Source organism: Tamandua tetradactyla, chromosome 12 (genome assembly GCF_023851605.1).
Source record: "Tamandua tetradactyla isolate mTamTet1 chromosome 12, mTamTet1.pri, whole genome shotgun sequence".
NCBI lineage: Eukaryota > Metazoa > Chordata > Mammalia > Pilosa > Myrmecophagidae > Tamandua > Tamandua tetradactyla.
The window spans coordinates 67,460,578-67,484,172 of NC_135338.1; the positions used below are offsets into that span (position 1 = coordinate 67,460,578).

A 23,595-nucleotide genomic window follows, 5' to 3' on the forward strand; every position below is an offset into this window, starting at 1 on the left:
ACGGATATGTCTGCTGCTCATTCGATGTTCTTCACAGACCAACTTTCAGCATGTTCTGAAAGAACAGATTCCCCTCTGCCCTCATTCTCTAATGCTATTTCTGGTTTCACTGCTTCCAATACCCTTGTAATTAATTTAAATGGTTACAAAAATAGGTCACCAATCCCTATGGATTCTGCTTGCTTTCCTCCGGGTCCCCTGATGCTGGACAAATGGTGCATCAGACAGGGCCAGGTTGAAGGTAGAGGTGCTGTATGGGAGACAGTGCCCTGGAAAGTGTGACTTTCAGACACACAAGCCCAAGTTTGAATCTAGGCTCCCTCACTTACTGGCTAGTAGGTTTTGGTCCAGCAGCTCCTTTGACATGGCTGAGCACACATGAGACTCAGTTTTTTATAAACTTCACCTCTGAGACTCAGTTTTTATAATCTGGGAAATGGGGATAACACTTATTTCACTTCACCTCTGAGACTCAGTTTTTATAATCTGGGAAATGGGGATAACACCTATTTTATAGGGTTGATTGCGAGACTGAAGTGAGACAATGAAACACTGGCAAATGCTAACTCTCATTATTATTTAAGTTTAATAAGGGATTCATCTCAGAAAGCCCCCTACTGGTTCAGGAATGCCACTCATCTTGCTCACTGTACAATGGAATTTCCTTCCTTCCTTTCTTCTAGATGAAAACATTTCCCTTCCCCTCTCTCCATCCCCGGCTTCCTTCCCCTGGGGCTCTGGCTACTCACTGGGTCCTCAGGGTGAAGGCAGCGCTGGTAATGGATGTAGGTAGGTTCAGGCCTTTGGTGATCTCCCTCCAGATCTTCTTATTGATGATCTCCACCAGGCCACCCTTCTCCGTTACAAGCTTGTACAGCATGTACAGGTCAAGGATCTGCTTGGCCATGATGGGGATACGGTTGATGGGAGTCCCTGAGATTGTCCAAAGAGAAAACAAGGGTAGGGTCAGCATCAAGCAGAGAAAGAAGACATCTGTGTTTGCTTATCTTTTGCTAAATTGGAAATAATGTTCATGAATCAGCTTAGAAGTGTAACTGGACTCAAACCTTGTATGCCTGAAAATTAGACTAGCTTCTAGTTCTTTTGGGGATGAGCAGGACAGGTAGAACTTAATAGTTGTTAATAGTCCTGGATAATACAACCTCTCTGGGTCTGTTTTCCCATCTATTAAATAAGAGGGACGGACTAGATGATTAAAAACATGTATTTTTTCTCTGGAGCTTTCAGTCATCCCTTCTTCAGGGTATCATTTTCTGATTCTTTAGAAAAGAGGAGAACCTGCCCAATCATCCACCTGTATAGTTTTCTGTACTTTTCCTTTGTGGTACTCCATGCAGTTTGTAACACTGTGTTTATTTGCATACACCTGCTTTCTCCTCTTTTCTTCCCAACACTTAGTTACTGATCCTGCTGCAGGATGGAGAAACTGTTTTTCTCTCATGTGTGCTCAGCCATGTCAAAGGAGCTGCTGGACACACAGGTCTCCAGGGGGATGAAAGGCCACTCAACAATTCTTTCCTCACTAATTATTCTACTCCCTCCCTTGCATATGAAAGAGGGAGGGTCAGAGTAGCTTCCGCCCACTGGCCTCGAAGGGAAGCATGAGGAGCCAGGGACTTGATTAGGAAACCTGGCACCAAGCAGGAAGGGCTACTAATGAGCACCAGGGGACAGTAGGGAGGGCAGGGCCTGGATCCTTTCACAGCCGGCTGGGATGCTCGTCAGGAGGCATGATGGATGACTGTCATTTGGCAGCCGGGGGATTAATGATCAGGAGGTCAGAGGGGAGAATTCCATAGGGAAGGGTCGCTGGGGGCAGGGTATGAGACCTGTTGCCTTTGCTCTTATTACACACAGGCTGCCCCTCCTCTGCCTTGCCCCCTCCCACTGCTCAGTCTTGCTGAGAGCTCATGAGCTGCCTGGAGGACTTGAGGCCAGCTGGACTGGAGAAGAGCTGTTGTTTCTGCTCGTCCTGCTTCTTTTGCCTAAAAAAATTACTTTCTTCTCAGCCCTGAAATGCCAGCCTCACCATCCCAGGACAGTTCTTTTATGGGACCAGGTGAACCAGAGAATGGAGTGAGGGATCCCCCTATTTATGAAGAAAAAGCAGTGTGCGCAAGGAGATGCAAGACTGCTGTGGCAGGAACAGATTTTTTTCTACATGTGGAAACTACAGCTCTCTTGACCAGTGGGTCTTTGGAGGGTCAAGAGCAAAGGGATCACAGACTTAGATTCATAAGTAAAGTATCAGGGGACTTCCTAAGATACCCAGATTATATACTGGTTAACTTATTCTCCCTATACTATTACAGACAGTAATCGCTAGTCCTGTCATAAAGACAAATGCCCAAAGTGACAGAACTGGCCCTCCATCAAGAGAACTGAGGCCCAGCTCTCTGTGGAGGCATGTCTGTCCACATACACTCACACCTTCCATGGTATCACCTGGAGATTTGGGGAGGTCTGCTCTGTCCCCACCACGGTACACTTCATATAGGCCCCCAAAGACTCATATATCCAGAAGCTTCCAGGACATTTTCATGTGTTTGACCTGTTTACTTATAAGTCAGAATGTTCACAGTGAGCTTACTTTCATCCCCCTCAGCTAGCTCCCTTTCTCCATTGCTTTCTTTTCTTCTTCTTTTTTTTTTTCCCCAGCAGTACCATCATTCTTTGAGGTCTAAGGAACTTCAGAGCCAGCACTGGCTTCTCTTCTTTCCTTTAACATTTCACTTTTAGGTTATCAGGAGACTCTTAAGAGTCTTCCGTTGAGCTACCTTTCAAGGGTATCTTCCTTCTAAGATCCATAGCCATCACCCTGGACCAGGTGCCTGTAATAGTCTCATATCTATACACTCAATTTGCACATTGCTACCAGACTATCATTTGATCATGTCATTTGCTTCATTGTTTAAAACCTACAAAGATATTTATTGTCAATCCACACATCCCACATATCCAATCTGTGACCCATGTTCCCAGCCCTCCTTTAAAAAATTAGGTATGAAATCTTTCAAACATATCTCAACAACTCACTTTTATTCCAGTTAGTTGGGTCTTCTCCTATCACCCCCAAAACAAGCTCATTTGTGCCTCTACTTTTTAGTCTGTGCTTTCCCTTTAAGTCTAAAATGTCGTATTGCCATTCATATCTTCCACATCATTCTTCAGTATCTGCGTCCCCCTGGAAGAATGTCCTAACTATCCCGGGTCACAGAGATTTTGTTCTTCTCAGAATTTCTATTATAACTCCTACAAGTTCAGCAAATAATTATTCTCTAATTGTTTCATAATGTTCATCTGATTTCTCCAGAAAACTGTATACTCTTTGAAGGCAGAAGCTGTCTTTCCATTACAGATTATAGTGTTTAATAAATTAACCTATTGTGCAGATAAAAAAAGTATGCTTCTCAGAGTCATAGCAACCAGCTCTGTGGCAACCCAACTGTGAATCGCAAACATACTTCTCTCATGTTTGCGGTGTGTTCTCCAAGACCCAAGAGGACTGTAAGAGTCCTGAATGGGAGTCAACTTCTCCATTCAGGTCCCAGAGAGCATGGTTCTTTGGCATAGTCTTATTACCACACTGAGAAGTGAGAGGCCCAGAGTGGTCAAGCTTCCTTCTTCCACTTCCCACAATAAAGAGAGGACTAGCAACAGGATTCCATCAACAGGAAGGGCTGAAGAATGGAGATTTAGGGATTTTGAGAAAGGAAAGAAACCACCATTTCACACAGTAGTGCCAAAGGGAAGGTAGCTAAATTATGCCTGTGACCTATAAAGGACAGATTTCTTCCTTTTTCTGATAGTGGAATGTTTAACCAACACAGCAGTGCTTATACAGTCAATGGAGTATTACTATCCTTGAGTCCTGTCTCCAAAGGAGCCAGACATCATATGTTTTTACAACTCCTTTTGCTAACAGCTTTTCAAGTTTGTGGTTTTCTTCAGAATCTCTGTAATGGAGGTACATCTTCAAACATGGAGGGTGAATTCTGTGTTTAGAAATGGTCAGGATTTATTTGGAGGCAACCCAGATGAGCAGGATGAAATGACCATACCATTTATATTGTTTTTGACTAAAGATAAAGTATGACTATAAACCACGGCAAATTTTCTGGTGTGGCTCGAACTGCCTCTTCAGAAAGCAACTCTTCAGAGAGGAATTATGAATTCATTTTGAGCAGTCACTGGACTAAAATGTCTTGCCATTTAAGGTGGGTTTTTTTTGTGTGTGTGTGAAATGTAAAATATATAACAAAAAATAAATTAATTTCAAAGTACATTTTAACAAAGTAGTTATAAAATAATTTTCAAAGTTTGATTTGGGTTACAGTTCCACAATTTCATGTCTTTCCTCCTCGTTTCTCCAAGTCACTAGAGCCTAAAAAGAAATATCAATATAATGATTCAGTAGTCATACTCATTTTTTAAATCCTAATTTCTCTGTTACACGTCTTCCTCCTTTGATCCTTCTCCTAATCTTAAGGGATATTTAGGTTGCTCATTCTGACTTTTTTTCATGTTGAAAAGGGGTATTGATAATACAGGATGGGGGATGGAATGGGTTGACATTCTTGGAGAGACTGGCACCTCTGGGTTTCAAGATTTACCTGGCTTAGGAATCATCCAAAGATTTTAGAATTCTGAAAAGTAAACTTAGTATGTGAAACTTTTGTAGACTCTCAGATAGAGACCTGGGTATTCTTTAGGGTTAACAGGAATGATGTTGGTTGGGGTTTGGCAAATGGCAGCAATCAGCAATATCTAATTGAAGCTTGCCTAAGAGTAGTAGCCTCTAGAAAAGCCTCTGATACCTTATATTGTTACATTTCCTTTCTCCTTTTTGGTCAGGAAGGCATTGTCCATCCCAAGGTGCCAGGGGGAATCACACCCCTGGATGTTATGTCCCACATAGGGGGGAGGGTAACGATTTTCCTTGCAGAGTTGGGCTTAGAGAGAGAGAAGCCACATCTGAGCAATAAGAGTTCTCTGGAAGTAACTCTTGGGCATAATTATGGGTAGGCTTAGTTTCTCCACTACAGGAATAAGTTTCATATTAACTTGGGAGTCCCTAGTGTTTGAGAGAGTATCAAGGGTTTCCATATTTTAACAGTTCCATATTTTTTTCTTCAGTCCTTCAAGGGACTTTGCTTATACATTTTAATTATCTACCCAATATACTCTAGAATATACCCAGGTATTACATTAAGCTATACAGAATTATAAGCCCTCATTCCCATTCTGGGCTCCATCTGTTTGGGTTGTTTAAATGAACTATTGAGGTGGCTTCTTTGAAGGGCTTTATTTTAAATGCAAAAATTTCATTAAAATTTAGTCTCTTTATAATCTGTATTTGACTGAGAATTGCTTAGAGACAAGAGAAAACAGTGGCAGATACAGGACCTGAGAGACAAGGATAGGTCAGAGTGGCATTTGAAGTCAAGGTTATAAACCTAACCAATAAATGAACTCTTTCCACCACCCCCAGATGTGTGAGAACACTATCTGGGGAACTGTCTCTCCACAACTGAGAGAAACCACAGGTGAGGGGTGCATCGGAATCTCTGGTGGTGGCCCAACCCCACTCCGGATGGACCAGGGATACAGTTTTCCCTCACCCCGGGGTGCTCTCTTCATGCGGACCTCTGTGCCCTGGTCAGACACCCTGGTTCCAAAGATCAAGTTGCTAAGGGAATGGATGCTTTATTTCAGTGGCTGGCCCTTTGTAAAACTCCAAGTAGCTCTCAGTGCAAGGAATGTCCCTTAGGATCAAATAAAGCAATGCTATTTTGAGTGTTAGCTCAAGATAGTATGGTTTCCTCACTTGTTAGGTGTTTTTTTTTGTAATTACCTAGATAATCCAGACACAAAAACTGCTATAGCTTCAATTTTCCCAACAACCAAGAGAGGCAGACTCCTCACCTGGTCTGTCTCTGGAGTTTGCTGTATGCTTAATGAACCTTGTACATTCTCCTTGTCCAAAGGAGATTTTACTAAGAAGAAAGATGGGAAAAAAAACTTTTAGCAGAGTTTGCCTTTCCCAAATAAGAAATAACCCATATATAAGGGGGCGGGGGGCTGTTACACATATCAGGCCTCAGTTTCCACATCTGTGAAATGAGGAGTTTGGACTAGAAGACCTTCAATTCTAAAGTTCTACAACTCTATGAACTTAAAACAAAATATGACAGTTGTAATTACTACCAAAGGGTAATAATGTCTGAATTATGGAGTAATATTGCCAAACAACCTTGAGTCAGATGGTTTGGAAACTTCTCTTGTAAAGGGTTCCTGTGTGGCTTAGGATGAGATCTGTGAAGTTCAAGCCAACAAGCAAGGTCTCCGGTGAGAAGCCTCGTGGGAAAGATGGGTGTGTGTGTGGGTGTGTGTGTCTGGCCTGCTCTCTGGCTGTATTTTATCTCCCCGAAGAAGGCCCTTCACCCATGAAGGGACAGACCTCTGTCCATTCTGCCCACAATAAATACAAAAGCAACCTGTGGAGAACCAGGAAGGAGGCAAACATCCACTGAAGAGAGCTCTTTGTGGGTCACCAGTGTTGGCCCTGCTGGAGGTCAAATCTCCACCCCTACGAGCCTCCCAGAGCAGGACATAAGCACCTGATGGGGAAGTCTGTAGACTGTCAGTCACTGCTATCAAAGCAAGAGCCCAGGACTGAGGGTAATTAATCATGCTCCCTCTGACAGGAATCCAGAGCCTTATCTGTACCCCAAGAAATGCCACTGGTCTCTAGTTCCCTCTTCAATAAAGTAAACTGACAGTTCCAACAAAGAGGCCCCTTATCAGATTTCAGTGAGGGAGCCCAAAGGACCCTGAGGGACAGATGTGTAAAAGGCTTTTATGAGGACCATGGACCCAGAGAAGCTGCTGGAACTCCTGGGACTTTAACCCTTGTTGGTGGGAATGCCACTGGGCACCAGCACTAACAGGCCAAAGCGGCAAATGGTGTGATTAGGAGCTTCCAGCACACATGTGGCTAAACAAAAGCTACACTTTGACATTCTGACAGGCAGGGAAGTAGGTGGGAATAGGGGTGAGGGCAGAGAAAGAAAAGATAGTCTCCTCTGGCTCTAGCAACAAAGATGGGAGATGACACAAGTGCTGAAAGGAAAGCCACTTCTTCCCCACCAGAGAATGGGCTCATTCTGGTAAAGACCAGAAGCAACAGGGGGGCAGGCACCCCAAGCAGGCTCACATGGTTGCCTTCCTGCTACTGGTCAGGGGTGAGGGCCCAAGACCCAGGGCGTGGCCCTGCCAGCGACCCTCGCTTTTTCCTGGCTTTCAAAAAGATCATTAATCATTTCTCTAGCCAGACTGTCAAGAAGCTAGGCGGCTGGCCGGAGAACTAGAAGAGCTAAGACCCGTGCTAAGCAAGGATCGCCCAGGCAGCCAGGCAGGCGGGGATCCTGACTGTTCCTCTGCATATTGATTCTTGCCTGCTCTTCAAAAGCAAGCAGAGAAATGACTGGTAACTTTTTCCCCCTGACTTGTTTATGCAGAAAATACCTCCACGGAAACCAGGCAGCAGGGTCTGTCAGTCCGCAGCAGCCTGTGGTCACACTGCTCCACCAGAAAGGACAAAGGCAACGATGTACAAATATCCTTACTACTGTATAGCTATGCTCAAGGCCTCTACCTCATCTTGCCCACTGAGTAATGTAGATTCACTTTTCCTTTTTGACCTTAGATTTATATATATATATATATATATGTATATATATGTATCTCAGTTGAAATAACTTATATATGGTGTACTGCACTAATCTTAAATATGTAGCTCAATGGATTTTTACTTCCATATACATCCATGTAACCATCACACAGGTCAAAACACAGAACATTTTCAGGATCACAGAAAAAATACTTATGTTCCTTCCTAATCAATATCCATCCCTTGACCCCACCCAATCATAGAGGAAACTTCTGACCTTACCCTTCTTGAACTTTGTACAAATGGCATCATAGAATATATATTCTTTTGTGACTGGCTTCCTTTTTTTTGCTCAATATTAGGTCTGTGCATCTTCCCAGTCATGCACAGGCACAGCCCATACTTGATTACTGCTGCGTAGCAGTCAACTTTCTGACAACACTACCCTTTATTTATCCATTATACTTCTACTATGCATTTCGGTTGTTTCCAGTTTGGGGCTATAATGGATGGTGCTGCTGTGAATATTCTTGCATGTGTCCTTCATTGAACATAAGCAGTTTTTTTGTCAGATATACACCTAAGAGTGGAATTGCTGAATAATATGGCTGGCACACAGTTAGATTTAGTAAATACTACAAGAGAGATTTCCAAAGTGGTTGAACCTATTGGTATTACCACCAGCAATGTATGAAAGTTCTGGATGCTCTAAAATCTGGGAGGCTTATTATAAATTTATCAACCTTTCTGACATTCCAGCTTGGACTAATTGCTTTAGGTGAAGTTCAACAGTACATGTAATGCTATATTCTACTATGGCTAATAATAAGTTATTAATATGGCTGCTATATTTTTCCTAAGAAAGTTTTCAACTTCTACTATACACAGATAAGTTAACCAAGGAGTTAGAATGAGGTGGCAAAGCGAATACCAAGAGCCTGTCGTGCCTTCTCTGATTTGCCTACTGCTGGATTATAGACCTGGCTGGTTTATCTGGGAGATGGGGGTATAAGGCTGATGTGGGGGAGATGCAACAATGCAACGGCCTTCCGGTATGGTGAGTGCACAACTATCTGAGCTTCAATTGCCCATCTGTGCCAGGAACCTTTCAAGACCTAGCAGAATTTTTGCATCATGTAAATGGGGTCAACTTTTACTTCAACCGTTCCCTGTACCAACTCTTGGACTATTTGCTGAATACTGGCTCACTTTGGAACAAAAGAGGTGAAACAGTCAATCCAACTTTACTATATTTTAGAAGAACAGATAAAAGACTTTAAAGGGAAAGAGGCTGCACTGAATGACAAAGGTGGACTTTTCAAATTAATTGTGACTTTCAACAGCCAGGCTCTCAGGGTGTAAGGGTAGTTCAGTGGTAGAATTCTTGCCTGCTATGCTGGAGACCTGGGTTTGCTTCCAGGCCCATGCACTCCACCTCTCAGCCCCCCTTAAAAAATCAACAAACAGTGTTGCAATAATGGGATACTCACATGGAAAAAAAGAGTCATATGTGACCCTCACCACACAGCATACAAAAAAAAAAAAAAAAAAAAAAAAAAGCACCAAGCTCTCTTTCCATTATTGTGGAAATTGATAGCTAGTTACAGGGCATTAAATGACCATTAAAAACGGAAACAAAACAAAACAAAACAAAACTGGTATATCTATCAACAGCAGCTGGATCACCTGGGGAGAGAAAAAGATCTACCTTCAGATAAAGGGCTAATCTTGAGACTTAAAAGATTGAGTTTTAGACTTTCATTTGGAAAGTTAGAAAATGAAGCCACAAAGCCCATTTTTTCTAAGACAACATATTTCAATCTACCAGGAAGGGTAGCCACAGACCATTTACTGCAAGATACAAAGAATATACAAAAAATTGCCTTACCACCAAAAGGCAAAGCAATATATGTCATGAACATTTCCTTGCCTGAGATGGATAGATAAGCGCACAACAGAAGGAAAAACACTCAAATTGCACTTTGAGGGAGACCAAGCCCTTTTCCCACAGTAAATTCTTTGTATATACCCATCAAAAACAGATTCAACAATCCATTTGGGAAAACCAAGGTCAGTTTGCAGCCTTGAACAGAACTTGGGGGGAGGGGGGCAGCTCTGCAAGGGAGGTCTGGACAAAACCTGCCTTTCACACAACCACGTGCCTCCTTAGCTTTGTAGTCTGGTGTGCTCAGATGCGACAGGGACTAAAAAGGACGGTTTTGCTCATGGTATCCCGGTTGTGTACGAGATGCTTCTGTGTCCTGTACAATTTATCTCCTGGTCCCAACCCCATACTATCTTGACAGATGGCAACCTCTGTGTCACTGTGAATTAGTCATATGTCCCCTTCACTAAGAGATATGCTTTACCCTGAGATAAAGATTTCTCTTGTATGCAGAATTCTATCTTGTATTAACTACCTGGCTGCTGTGAGATCCTCCTGTCCATAGCTGCCATGGAGGCAGGCCGGCATTCTCTGGGGGGCTAGAATGCTAAAGGGGAGTCAAGGGATTGTCCATTGTCCCAAAGGGAGGAGAAGTGATGGAGCTGCTGGTGCAGGAGAGGGAAACAGCACTGGTCTGGGAATTAAGACACCAAGTTCCAATTCCACTCTGTGGCCTGAGATGAGTCACTTAACCTCAGAGTTGCTTCTACATGGGTAATGGTGATAACCTCTACTCAGTATACCCAATAAGCTGGAGCTGTGGGAAGAAGTAGATCAGACAATGGGCTGAAAGGGCTCTGTAGTATATGGGATAATAATAATAATAAAAATAACACCAAAAATACCACAACCATCAATCATCCTGATTCTTTGATGAGACCACAGTTCTGTTTCACCTCCTAAGGAACAAGTTTCTTCTTCCTCACTGATGAAGAAAGAATGGAATTGTTTATGCATAGCCTTTGCTTATTCGACTGCCAAATTAACCCCACCCTGGGAACTGGAAGACTAAATAGAAAATCTACCAGGGAATAATATTTCAGAAACCACCCAATATGAGTTAAATCAGCTAGGGAATTTTATTTAAAACTGTTTGGCTTTATCTCTGGGAAAGAAATATGTTATGTATTTTATACACACACAAATACATAGGTAAAAGGTGAGCAAAAAGGACATAAGAATTTTGAAATCTAAGCAATCTTTTCTAGAGAAAAATTTGGGGGGATGGGGAACAGAATCAAGGGCAACTTATTTAATTCAATTTGGCTTTAGTCAGCAAAAGAGGGAATACTTTATTCAGTAGGGGAATGGGAGAAGCATTTGACCTTGGAAGTCCTTTGCAGTTTTTACATAGACAATTGTTTTGGAAAATTGTTAGTAGGATTTTTTTAATTTTTGGTCATCAAGGTAGCTCATTGTCTGTTGGTAGCTCAAAACACACACACAGGCACACAATGCAAAAAGGCAGAAAGAACTTGGAAGGAACTTCCAAACTGACTCTAACTGAACCCTCTCATTTTATAGGTAAGATAACTATGGCCCCCAGAGGGGAAGGATTTGCTCAAGGCCACAGAGAAGGATGGAATGCTAGGCCGAACTTCGTGCTCCTGCAGTTCAGTGCTCTTTCTTCAGCAGACTGGAGACTGGGAGCCAGTCTAAGCACTGACCTGGGCCCCCCAAACTCTTCTCAGGCTTCTTCTACTGGTGGGCACTTCACCAGAAGGACAGGACATAACCAGGGTGAAAGTCACTTTAACCAGGCCTAGGAACTCATGGTACCACAAGCCTGAAAGGCCCATCTGTTGCAGTCAATTCACTCCAACATGCTAACAAGTGACTGAGACGGCACAAAGCAGCAGTCACTCCTTGGCCCCCTCTCCTCTTGACAGCCACTTAACCACCTACAGCTGCAATCATTTGGGGCAGTCTGCTGGGTGCTACTTCCCTCAGGGCCCTGTCCACCGCCTCTGGGCATACAGCCTGTGGTGTCAAAGCTCCCCAGCCCCACTCAGCCCAGGGGGGCATCACCAGACCTTTCAAACTCAGGCACATTTTCAGTGGCTCCTGTGAAAACTATTGTTTATCTTTCACATTAGCTTTGGAGGCTGAGTTGCTGACCTGCTACAGAGATCTATGATACTTCTTCTTGTTCCAGCTAACGAGACCTGTCTCCTGAGTGCCCTAGATGCTCCAATTTAGGAGTAATAAATAAATCACACATGTCCAGGAGCCCTGAGTCTCATCATTATGTGAAGAGCAAAGATACCAAGCTTCACATCATTAAAAATGCAATCTACTCTCAGCCTTCTTGAACCACTTACTCCAATGTAGACTATTAGAATTAGAGTTTCTTGTAGAAGAGATCACAGTGAATTTAAAGGAACAATCTCCACACTGGTCTCTCTGCCTCAGTCTTCTTCCTTCTCCAACCCATCTATACACTGTTGCCAGAACAAGTTTTCTGAAAGCTTGCCTCTGATGACACCCCCTGTGCTTTGCCTTCAGTAACTGCTAGACCACGCACTGAAATGCTAACTTCTCTGTCAAATAAGGCTCTTCAAGGTCTGATGCCAGCCAGGATGGCCCTTGATCCCAGGCCATAGACAAGAGTTCTTCCAGCTGTGTCAGGGCTACACCATGACCGTAGTTTTGTCCATTCTCATGCTGCTGATGGGCTGAAAGCCGCAGCTTTCCCAGGGACCTTCCTTGCACTTCAACCCAGGATGGGGTCCCAGGAGGGGAGCTCAAGACATCACTGGACCTGGCCCCTCCCTCAGATACTGCTCCCTGTGAATAAAAATATAAAAAGTTGCTCTGCAGGGGAAATTTTAGACCCTTACTCTCCTCCTTTTCCTTCTATAGCAGTGGTTCTCAATAGGGTATAATTTTGTCCCCAGGGGGCACTTATGATATCTAGGGACAGTTTTGGTTGTCACAACTTGGGAATGCTCCCAGAATCTACTAGGTAGAGGCCAGGGATGCTGCTAAACATCCTACAATGCACAGGACAGTGCCCCATAACAAAGAACTATCAGGTTTAAAAAGTGAGTAATACCAAGGTTAAGAAACTTTGTATTAGACTAAGTAACCAACAAGTACCAAAATTGATTGAACTATTTCTCCTCAGTTGGTAATGGCAACAAACAGAAATACTGAGGACAGGAAAAACATTTACTTGGGATTATGTATAACCATAAATTATCATTATCAAAAAGAGTCACTTATTAGGAATAGAAATAGAAGTATACTAGATGGCAATCTGGTATCCCAGCTACTGTGGAATAGCAGGATATACAGCAAAGACTGCTCTGCTGCTGACTTTCAATTACAGGGCAGCTGTCTAAAGGCAGGCAGATGCACCCAAAACTAGCTGGCAGCCCAGTCTCCCGGCAGGCAGCAAGCTGAGTCAGGAAAACCAATGGATGACTCATACAATGCACATGTACTAAGCACCTCCATGCCTGTTCTTGTGCTAGCACTGGGGACAAAAGGATGACAAAGTGGCTGCCCTCAAGGAGCTCCTCATCTAGTGGGAATATAGAGTAATAAACAAACAATTACCCATCTTCACTCTTGGCTAAGCTTACGTAACTTCCATTTTCCTTTAAAAATCCTTCTGGGAAGGAGAAAAGCAATAAAGTAGAAAATAAAGCAGTGAAACTACACCACTGATTAAAATCTATATTGCTATGGCAGCCCCTCAGAGACAGGATCAGCTCCTGGGTTTGCACCAGCTGGGCTTGTGGAGCTTGTAAATAATTAAAAGGTAATTGGAAGGAGAGACCAAAGTATTAAGTGGATTTCTCTCTCTCAGGGCAACGAGAGTTTCATTGCTGCCAATCACATTATCACTCGGGATTATATTCTTGTTTTTTCTTTTTTACTGACACACGCAGTTCCAGATAACAGTTGAAGGAGTAAACTAATTAGGGCCTGCTTAGAATCCTTTGATAGGGCTTGGGGATTGGGGGAAATGACACTCTAAACTTCCCAGTGTCTTTTTAAACAAACCAGAAGTTATAGGCATGCTACTAAGAGAGCAATAAGGCTATGGAAGATAAAGGAAGAGGGCAGACAGAGAGAGAGAGATGAGTTAACTTAGACTATGTAGCTGCTGGGGGCTACCATTAGAGCTCAGCTTGGGATAAAGGGGATTTCATTACCAGTCTCAATGAAGCAGTTGACACAAAAACCATGCGATGTGGGATCAGATATCCTGAGGAAACTGGGGGGAGCCAGGGTCCAGCTGGGGGGGAGCAGCTATCTCCTGTGGTTTTGCCCTGAGGGTGATGAAAACGCAGCCGCACAGGTTGCTGCAGACCTTCTCCTAGAGAGGCTGGGGTTTTGACCATGCTTCCTTAGGGCTGACCCTGGTGGGCAACCCACTGCTATTAGAGAATATAAAGCTAGGACATTGAGTCCCTGGGTTCAAGGCTCAGTCACACCATGGTCCAGGCTAAAGATGGTTATGGGACAGAGATTTTTTTTTTAATGTTTTTGTTGACAAATATTCACACATACACAGTCCATACATGTGTACAATCAATGGCTCACAATATCATCACATAGTTGTGTATTTATCACTATGATCAGTTTCTGGAACATCTGCATCACTGCAGAAAATAAAAAGAAAAAGGAAAAAACTCATACATCCATACCCTTTACCCCTTCCTCTCATTGACCACTAGTATTTCCATCTACCCCATTTATTTTACCCCTTATCCCTCTATTATTTTTTATCCTTTTTTTTTAGAGAGAGAAAGGATTTTGATAATAGAAGGACAGAGACATCAGGAGGGCATGTTATAAAGCAGATGCCAATGCACCCTGTTTTTAGAGAGAAAGGATTTTGATAATAGAAGGACAGAGACATCAGGAGGGCATGTTATAATGCAGATGCCAATGCACCCTGGAATTAAACTGCAGGAATGCTCCAACCATGACAATGGATAAGGAAAAAGAGTTGGCCTTTCCTTTTCATGGATCATTTCAGACTCTCCCAAGAAGTCCTGAGGTGCCTCTGTTCTTTCATCTGCCCTTCTCAAACTCTGCAATGCTAGATGCACCAACAGAAGGCTCCCACATGCTACTTTAAATGAAGCCCAGGGCAGCAAAAAAGGCTAAAATAAAAGTATATTTGAGTTTGAAATGACTCCACAGACCGGTTAACTGGAGAAGAGAGGAAAAAGCAAGGTAGGACCAAATGTGGACAATCAATTCATTCACTTTCTGCTGAGATTCTCTCTGCCTTCTCCAAACTGTGTTGTCAATCATTCAGTTAAATCCAGAACCAATCAGCTACAAGGCCTCTCATCATCTTGAATAAGATGTCAGCCCTCTGGGGAGAAGATGCTAACAGTGACTTGCTCAGAGCAGGCACTCAATAAGTATTTACTGAACTGAACTGATGAGCAGACTGTACACTTACCCCTTTTCTGCATAAAGACGAAGAGGTCATCCAGGAACTCTTTTCTTTCAGGATCACTGTCCAGTTCATACAGCTGCAATCGCCATTCCCCAAGAAAAAAATAACAGTGAAAAATTCTATCTTGCTGTAGGAAGTCTTACACCATATTTACTACAACCATCTTAATGACTATAAATATGATTCACAGGCTACTCCTCTCCTTATACCTTGGGGATCAGATCAATCACCCACTGCAGAACTGCTCCTTTCTTTAACACAAAGGAAATATAACAGACCTTGGCAAAATCTCGAGAGATCTCTCTTCCCCGGCCTCCATCCACATCATCACTCCAGGCCAAACCACCATTCTAAAAGGGAGCAAAATACAAAGTTCAGAGGGGAAAAGGAAGAGACAGAGCATTAATGGCAATCATTTAGGGGGAAAACAGAGACCTTTAGCAACGTGCTCTTCTGGCTCATACTGTGAAAGACTGTCCAGATAGCTACCTCTGCCACTGTTGTAGGGCATCATTTTGTGCTTTTAATTACAGCTCCAAACAAGAGGGAGTTGTGGAAAAATCATCTATTTGTTGGAGGAGAGTGGGTGTGATTAATACTTGAAAATCCTGGAAGAGAAGGGCACAAAGACCCAATTTTCTGAGAACCTGTCTACCCCTGATTGATCTGCTAGAAGTTATCCCTCTGAGATGCACCACTGTTCTGTAGATTGTGTAAATCCCTAGTCTGGTTTTCCATAAGACATTCTAAATGGGGGCCCAAAGGGCCAAAGGGAGCAAGACACAGATCCTAAAATTTTGGCCTCTCAGCCAAGCTTCACTATTAGAAGCTCTAAGCCTAGAGATCTAAACACCCTAGTGATCTAAGGACCCATGGCTGAGATTGTTTCCAAAGCACAGAGAGCTCGTGCCATGAGGGTAAGAGTCCATTTTCCTTAGAGACGCAAGAAAAACCTAATCCTAATCCTGATCAGGTTAAACCAACACCATTCAAGTGCCTAGGAAGAAATGGCAAATATGCTTTTGTTCATGCTCCTGACCCATGCTTCCTACCTATCTGTGGGTAGATAACTCTTATCCCTTCCTTGAGACTCAAATCAGGCACCATTTTTATGGGAAAGCCTTTCCTCATCCATAGCTGCATGAAGTACTCTAGAAGTAATCTCTGTATATTTCTAGCTTAGAATTACGCATATTATTTTTAAATTATTTATCATCACCACATTATAAGCTCTTTTAGAGCAAGGATAAATTATTTATCTTTGTACCCCCAAGATATAGCACATTGTTTGGCAGAAACAGCCTCCCAAAAATAGTGAACTGTAGTCATTACTAAAAGGTATTAACTGGTTATTTAAAACTCATTAAGCACTTTCTGGAAAAATACACGAACACATATATCCATACAAGAGAGTCAAAAAGTCTGCCAGGAGAATGTGTAACGCTGCTGTTCACCCCTGAACCACTGGTGTGTGGGCCCTACAGATGGGACTGGACACTCTGAGCAGGCATACACCCTCACTTGCCCCTAGGATCACAGGCATAGGCATGTCAGCCTGCTGGCTGGGGTGTGTGTGTGTGTGGGGGGGTGGCTGGGGATGGGAAGCACAGGTTTCTCGTGAGGCCTTTCTTTGGACTTATGAGTCCAAAATCCCATGCCAAGAAGAAATGAAAAGCCTGGCCCAATTCCCTTCTTTCCCATTTCCTCCTTTAAAATAAAGCTTGCCTGAAAGCAGGAGTATTATTCAATTAAATCTTGAGACCATACTTTGCCTCCCCTAACCAAAGTGGACTCTGAGATGCAGACCCATTTTCTAATAGCAGCAACTGAGCACAAAGTGAGGTAAGTATAACCAAAAAGTGACACCCTATCTGTTGAAATAAATAGGCTACACCAAACTGTTTCCCTGCTTATCTAGAAAAAGACATGTTTAAGGAAGTGCTCAGGAAATGTTATCTGACTGTATCCTCATCCTTGAGGCAGATGTCACCGAAAACCTTCCGACAGCACCTTCAGCTCAGGGAAGTCAATAACCAAGAAGGAGGGTCACTGATAAAAACAAAATAAAACAAAGCCCAATCCCTAAACTAAAACTCACCCCTTCATTGTAATGACAGTCACCAAAAATCTGGTGTCATCTGGTGGCAACAAGCACACTGAATAATCAAGATGAATTACGCCTGTCAGGTCAGCAAAACCAGAGTTACATTCCCCCTTTCAAAAGGATGCAGTAGTTACCCTAATGCCCAGTGATTTCATTTAAGCCAGTAATTCCTGCTGGAAAGTCAATTATCCCAGGAGCCTCTATCGGCTGAAAGACATTTAATGGGGGATCACTGCTGCTTCTGTTATGTCAGCTGTTTACCACAGCAGCTCAATTCCCAACTCTCTGGAGCCAGAGATGTGAAGGCTGATTTTGTTCACAGGAGGATTCTTTCTCTATCAGTCACCAAGAGAGATGAAAAAACAGTTTTTTGCTAATTAAAATAACTTCCAGGCACTTTAAATGTTCACTCAGAAACTACTTAACAAACACTCAGTTGCTCTGAGAGAATGGAATCCACAACCTAGAATCCTGAGACAGGGCTTTCCCCAGCAGAAGAATATAAAAACAAGCACATCAGCGTGACCGCTATGAAACCAAGACTTGTGAAAATAAACACCCAAGTGTGAGGGGCCTGCCCTCCAGCGAAGAGAGAGAATGCTTTGGCATGGGGGTTGGGGGAGAATAGGAGATGGGGGTCCTTTCCGTCCCTTCAGCTTCCTCCAGGAAAAGATCTGATTCATAGGATGGTAAGGCCTTATACCACGTGGCAATCTGCTCAGTGACGGGATCAAAGCCTGAAATGCTTCTAGCTCTGACCACAAAGGACATGGAGACCTGCCAGAACAGGAGAGAAATGGGAAACTGAACTCCTTAAACAGTCCCATGGCTGGACCCAGTTCCACAGATATAATCAGTCAGTTACTATTTTAAGAAAACGCGAGGGGAAAAAAAAAAGTTACCCAAGATGGGGGGCGATTTCTTTTGTTCAAGCCCAAGATAAAGATTTAAAATATCCAGGTGGCTGGCAGGCAATGGTGGTGCAGTGGCAGAATTCTCACCTGCCATGCTGGAGACCCGGGTTCGATTATTGGTGCCTGCCCATGCAAAAAATATATATATATCCAGGTGGGGCTGATGGAGAACAGTCAATTGTGCCTTATGTTCTATGTCTTAGGGCAGTTAAACTCTGACCCAGGATTCTCTGGCTGAGATGGGTTTAATTCCTGAACCCTGTCTGCCTTCACAGTCCAGCTGGAATGCCATATCCTCTGTGAAGCTTCCCCAGCTTCTGCCCACCAGGTAGCATCTATGTCTTTCTTCTCTGGGCTCCATTACCTGCATTCTGGTTACTTGCGCCCCTTCTTTGTTCCCAGTCTGTAAGCATCTGGTCAGGGCACCTCCAGCTCCAGCACATAGAAAGCACTAAGACACATCTGCTGGAAGACAGGGATGAGTTTCCCCAAGGGAACTCCCAACCCCAGGACTCCTCTGCTGTCCGCAGGCCCCCCCCCCCACCGCCCCCTTTCCTCAAGAGGATTACAGACTTCAGCAGTTATTTTCTTGGTTCCTAACTCTGATGAATAGCTATAAAATATGACTCACTTATGCAAGTCAAATCTATATGCTGGAGGTTTCCTGGTCTATTAACAGGGTATGGGTGCAAGTGCTTGAAAGTTATCAGTCCAGAAATAATTTTTTCTTGGATGTAGGGCATGGCTGACTGATACTGTGTAGTGGTGGAAGAAAGTACACGGAATGTCTGCAAGGGAAACACATCCAAAAAGAGACAGCTTCGACATTTTAGGGATCAAGAGGGGTCCACAAGAAAAGCATTTCAGTTGAAGGGCTGCTGCTACAAGTCTAACCCGCCTAAGGAACAGGCTTTGTTGCCCTGTCAGCAGCAGTATTAAATAGCCCAGAAATGCTGGCAGAGGAAAGTCAACAGTAGCTGGAGTTCCTTACTTATTGCCATTTACAACCTTCTCTGACTTTTCTACTTGAGAACTCTCCTTTAACATCTTTGATCTCACCAGGAGCTCACAGGAAGCTGACAGTTTGCTCCCAAATACCCAGCCCAAACTAGCTTTGGCTCTTATACCCACATTCAGCTCATTTTCCCCAGGGAAGCCAGAGAATGCTTTGCCTTTAAATAACTCAAAAGTCATAGTGAAAGAAGGTTAGAGGAAGGAGAGAGAACAGGAAGATAGTGTTAATGTCTTCCTCATATTAAAGATTGGGCCAGGAGCTTTACAAACATTTGCTCATTTAATTTTACAATATGGAGGTGGTTATTTAAAAAAAAAAAAAAAAGGCTTAAAGAATTCAAGTTAACTTGCCTAGGGTCTCAGACATCACAAGTGGCAGCTCCAGGATATAAACCCAGGTCTGTCTGGCTCTCTTTGTTACACCTGCAGCCATGTGGGCTAAAAGAATGGTAGAAAGCATGCTACGTAGGGAGATTGGGGGGAGAGAGGGAGAGAAAAAAAAAAGAGAAATTTTTTTTTCACAGAACACCTAGAATGCTTAAGTCCTGGCCCTGCATGGCTTCTATCAATGGGAGGTTCTTTTATTCCTTGATTGGCTTGGACAACCAGCCCTCACGCACTTGCCCAGGAGAGTTATCTGGTGTTACAGAACAATAAGCACTATTACCCTTTTACCATTACTTCCGAAACAGAACATCCTGGGGAGAATGAGACTGCTGGAGCCCCTATTCTTCCCTGAGAGAACTGCGGATCATGGGTGAGGGAGGGAGGGAGAAAAGAGGGTTACATCCTTGAAGGGACCAGAGGACTATGGCACGTCACACTGTGACAAACATAAAAGGCCTTCAAAAAATAATGAGGTGCTTCCCTAACACCTCAACCCTGGAAGAGTTAAGGCAGAGGGGAAATGGGATCACTGTCTGCAAAAATCTAAAAGACTGACTAGTAGAAGAGGAAGCAGACATTTTTTTCTCTAAAGCCCCAGAGGGTAGAAGTAGGGTCGCTGGGCAGAAGTTACCAGGAGGAAGATTTTGGGGTTGATAGAAGAGCTTTTCTAACAATTAAACTGTCCAATAATGGAGTGGGCCTTCTCAGGAGGTAGGCAGCTTCCTGTCCCTGGAAGACCATCTGTCTGGGATGTGAAGGTGTGAAATCCAGCATGAGTCAGGACTGGACTAATGGCCTCAAAGAGCCCTTTCTGTTCTGAGAAGCTAAGATCCTGTGGCAAATTCAATCAACACAGATCTTGTAAGAACTTACTCCAGGTAAAGCAATGCACTGAGGAGGACACCAAAGAAAAAATGCAGTTCCCACTACTGGTGGTTCTACCATGTAGGTGCAAAAACAATTTGAACACAGATTTAACAGTGAATGGGGCAAGGCAATAAGTATCAAACACAAAATGCCTAAGAGGTGGAAGAAAAGCCTAGAGTGTCTCAGAGGTAGAGACTAAACTGGGCCTTGAAGAATGGGTTAAAGGGAGATTTACAGTTTAAATGAGCATGAAGTAGGAGATAAACAAAACATGTTTTGGCAGAGAAGTTATAAGGACTGCAAGTGGGAATAGTTACAGTGCAAAGAAGCTATGAAATACCATGAATTCCAGGAGGAAATTTAAATTCTAAAACTGTAAGTAGTGGGGAGGCACCGGTTTTTTTTCCTAAAAGAAAATAAATAAATAAATGATTAAATCAGTATTTAGATAGTTGCAACAATCCACTTTTGTTGGAGAAAATATATACATACGAATGTAGATAGGCACCAAACAGGATTGGGATTAAAAGGGGGACTTTGCTTGCTCATTTTCAATTTTTTTCATTATATTAAATTCACAGAAACATTTTATGACCTGTCATCTACTAGACACTGCGAAGGGTTCTGAGGAAAAAAACACAGACGAGTAGATAAGAACCTCTGATCTCGTGGAACTTATACAGTATGGAAGGGAAAGAGTAACATAAAAGCAATTGTATGTATTTTTTCCTTGATTAACTTGGGTCATTTGTCAAGATCCATCACTTACCCTCTCTCCTTCTCACCCAACAAAGCAGATTTGGATTTGGACTGCATTGAAATTATAGAATAATTTAGCACAGAACTGACACCTTCCAAGTATTTAGTTATTTAAGTCAGAGAATGGTACAGTTCTTCATTTAATAAAACATGTTATTTAAGTCCCCTCAGCAAGGATTCACAATGTCAGCCTATGACTTTTGTAAACAGTATTGAATACTTGAGAGGGAAAGCCAACACTAGGGCTGAGTGGCTGTGCAGTAGCCAGTGCTGAAACTGGACTGGGGGAGGGGGGGAGGGGCAGCAAAATCAGAATTGTAAGATGCAGCCAAGTCAGAGCTGTATCTGGGCTGAGGGGATGAAAGGGAAAGTGAAGGATGACTGAATTCTTATAGTGAGAAAGGTATGTTTCTGATGGGAATTGAAGGAAACTGGGCAGGGTATCAAGCAGGAAATCTATAATCAATCAAGAATATAGACCATTGTCTGGGGGTTGACCAGACCAATTCCAAAGCCCTGTAGAAAGTCAGGTTAAGGTAGCTGACAGCAGCAGAAGCCAAAGGTATACTGCCAACTTTTTAGTGAGGGGAAAGAGCGAAGGAAATTTAACGACTATCTCCTGAGCTAAGAAGTCTGCTTAGGTCTTTCTTTTAACTGGGATTAAAAAAAACTCCACCAGACCACGCCTCTAAGATCTCAGGAGCCAGTGCTGCATTCCTTAGAGCCAAACCTCCCCAGAGAGAGGAGCGCCTGACTTTAAAAGCAATTAAGTATCTAGGCTATTTTAGGATTACTTCTTGACCACCTGGAATATCTTATTAAAGCACAGCTCAGATGTCCAAAGCAATTTTAGCTTCCATTCCTCACTCTTTCCCAATGCAAGAATTAACCCTTTCCCTAATATTTAAAGTACAGGGCTATACTATACTGAACCAACAATTTACTTGGGTTCCAGTATTCTGAAACCTCTAAAAAAGTTCTATCCTTTGTAACACCATTGCACATATTAACAATTTTTTAGAGTGTTCTCTGAAGACACCGAACAATAATGAGTTTTCTTTCCATCTACTCTCTATAATCTAAAAAGATTCTGAACCCCACAGTCAAGGAACTAAGTGAATTTGAGGAGGACCTGAACCTCAAAGTACTCAAATCACTAGACTTCAAGCCCATATATACCAATTAATTGCTCTGAAATGCAAAATGTAACTACAGCACTTGGGCTGAATATTGCTGCTATTATTATTATTATTCTTTCTTAGTAAGTAACACATAAACTACCTTATCTTTAGCCAGATCCATGGCTCTGTAAGTATTACCTGTACCACATTTGTGACTACTCTACTGCTGGTCTGGTCGATGATGTTGTAATGCTAAAAGTCCTATTCCCAGATCTTGGTATGAAGAAAAGAAAAACACTCTTTACCCTCCCACCAGCTTTAGCAGATTCCTGGAGGTAAGGAGACATACAGAGGGGGTATGGGCAGGATTGTAGGAGAATCCTAAGAGGAGAGAGGAGCCCCAGGAAGTAAAACAGATACTTTTATAAGCAACACTGTTGGACTACAAAACCCTCCTGATAAGATCAGCATTACTGCTCTTAGCTAAATCGCTCAGGCCTCAGAAGCACTAGAATTGTAATTATCAAATGCACACCTTCCGCTGCCAGGTAACTTTAGCAGGAACTAGTAGGAGTCCTCCCTACCTCTTACTGGAAATAGAGATCAGTTCAAACTCAGTGGCTTGGAAAAAGAGCTAAGGAACACTTTTCTGGTGAGGCAGAAAGGAAGGGGGAGATGGAGAGCCAGCAGCAGACCTGTCTATCCATACGGGCATGTAATCCCTCCAGGCAATAATAAAGAAGACTACCCAGAAATGGGGTGCTCCTACAAAAGGAAGAAAAACTAAAATGCAGTGTTGTTGATCAGGACTACAGAGATGCGGAGAGGTAAACTGGCCCCGCGAAGTCCAACTGCGAGAGCTACAGAGGAAATCTCAGATCTTTTACTCTGCAGGAATCCGAATTTATGGCACCATGGCTTACTCTACCCTGAGCTTTCATATAGTTGCTGACATCCATTTATACCACATTTTCCTCAGAGTTCCAGAACGTCAGAGTCAGAGAGCCTAATAGGACTCTTAATAGTCATCTGACTTTCAAGTGACAGAAGGGGAAACCAAGACCTGCAAAGGTCAAATAACTTGCCCAAAGTCAATGCTTCAGAAAAATTTCATGACAAATTTTTCCAAACTACATATTTTAAATGTACAGGAAGAATGTTACGCTCTTAAAAAATGCTATGATGAATTATTTCATCAAATAGTTAAAAGAATATTATTTTTCTTTTTTTGTTGTTTTCCTCTTTTTTATTTTATTTAATTTTAGATTACTTTATCTTTATTTTCGAGTTTGGGATTCTACAGAGTCAGTTTCCTTAGGTAGAACATAGGTGTATTTCTATTACAAGTCAGTCCCATTCAGAGATT

At 42.8% G+C, this 23,595-nt stretch overlaps 1 protein-coding gene across 3 annotated transcripts in view; it reads right to left on the reverse strand.

Annotated features, from left to right (window-relative positions):
* ARID3B (AT-rich interaction domain 3B) overlaps positions 1–23,595 on the reverse strand; it is a 97,722-nt gene that overhangs the window by 7,340 nt on the left and 66,787 nt on the right. For all 3 annotated transcript variants that reach the window (XM_077123792.1, XM_077123791.1, XM_077123793.1), the window contains exons 3-5: positions 15,342–15,413; positions 15,067–15,139; positions 750–933 (exon numbers count right to left, since the gene is read on the reverse strand). In XM_077123792.1, the coding sequence (XP_076979907.1) occupies positions 750–933; positions 15,067–15,139; positions 15,342–15,413 (329 nt within the window). The remainder of the gene's footprint in view (positions 1–749; positions 934–15,066; positions 15,140–15,341; positions 15,414–23,595) is intronic.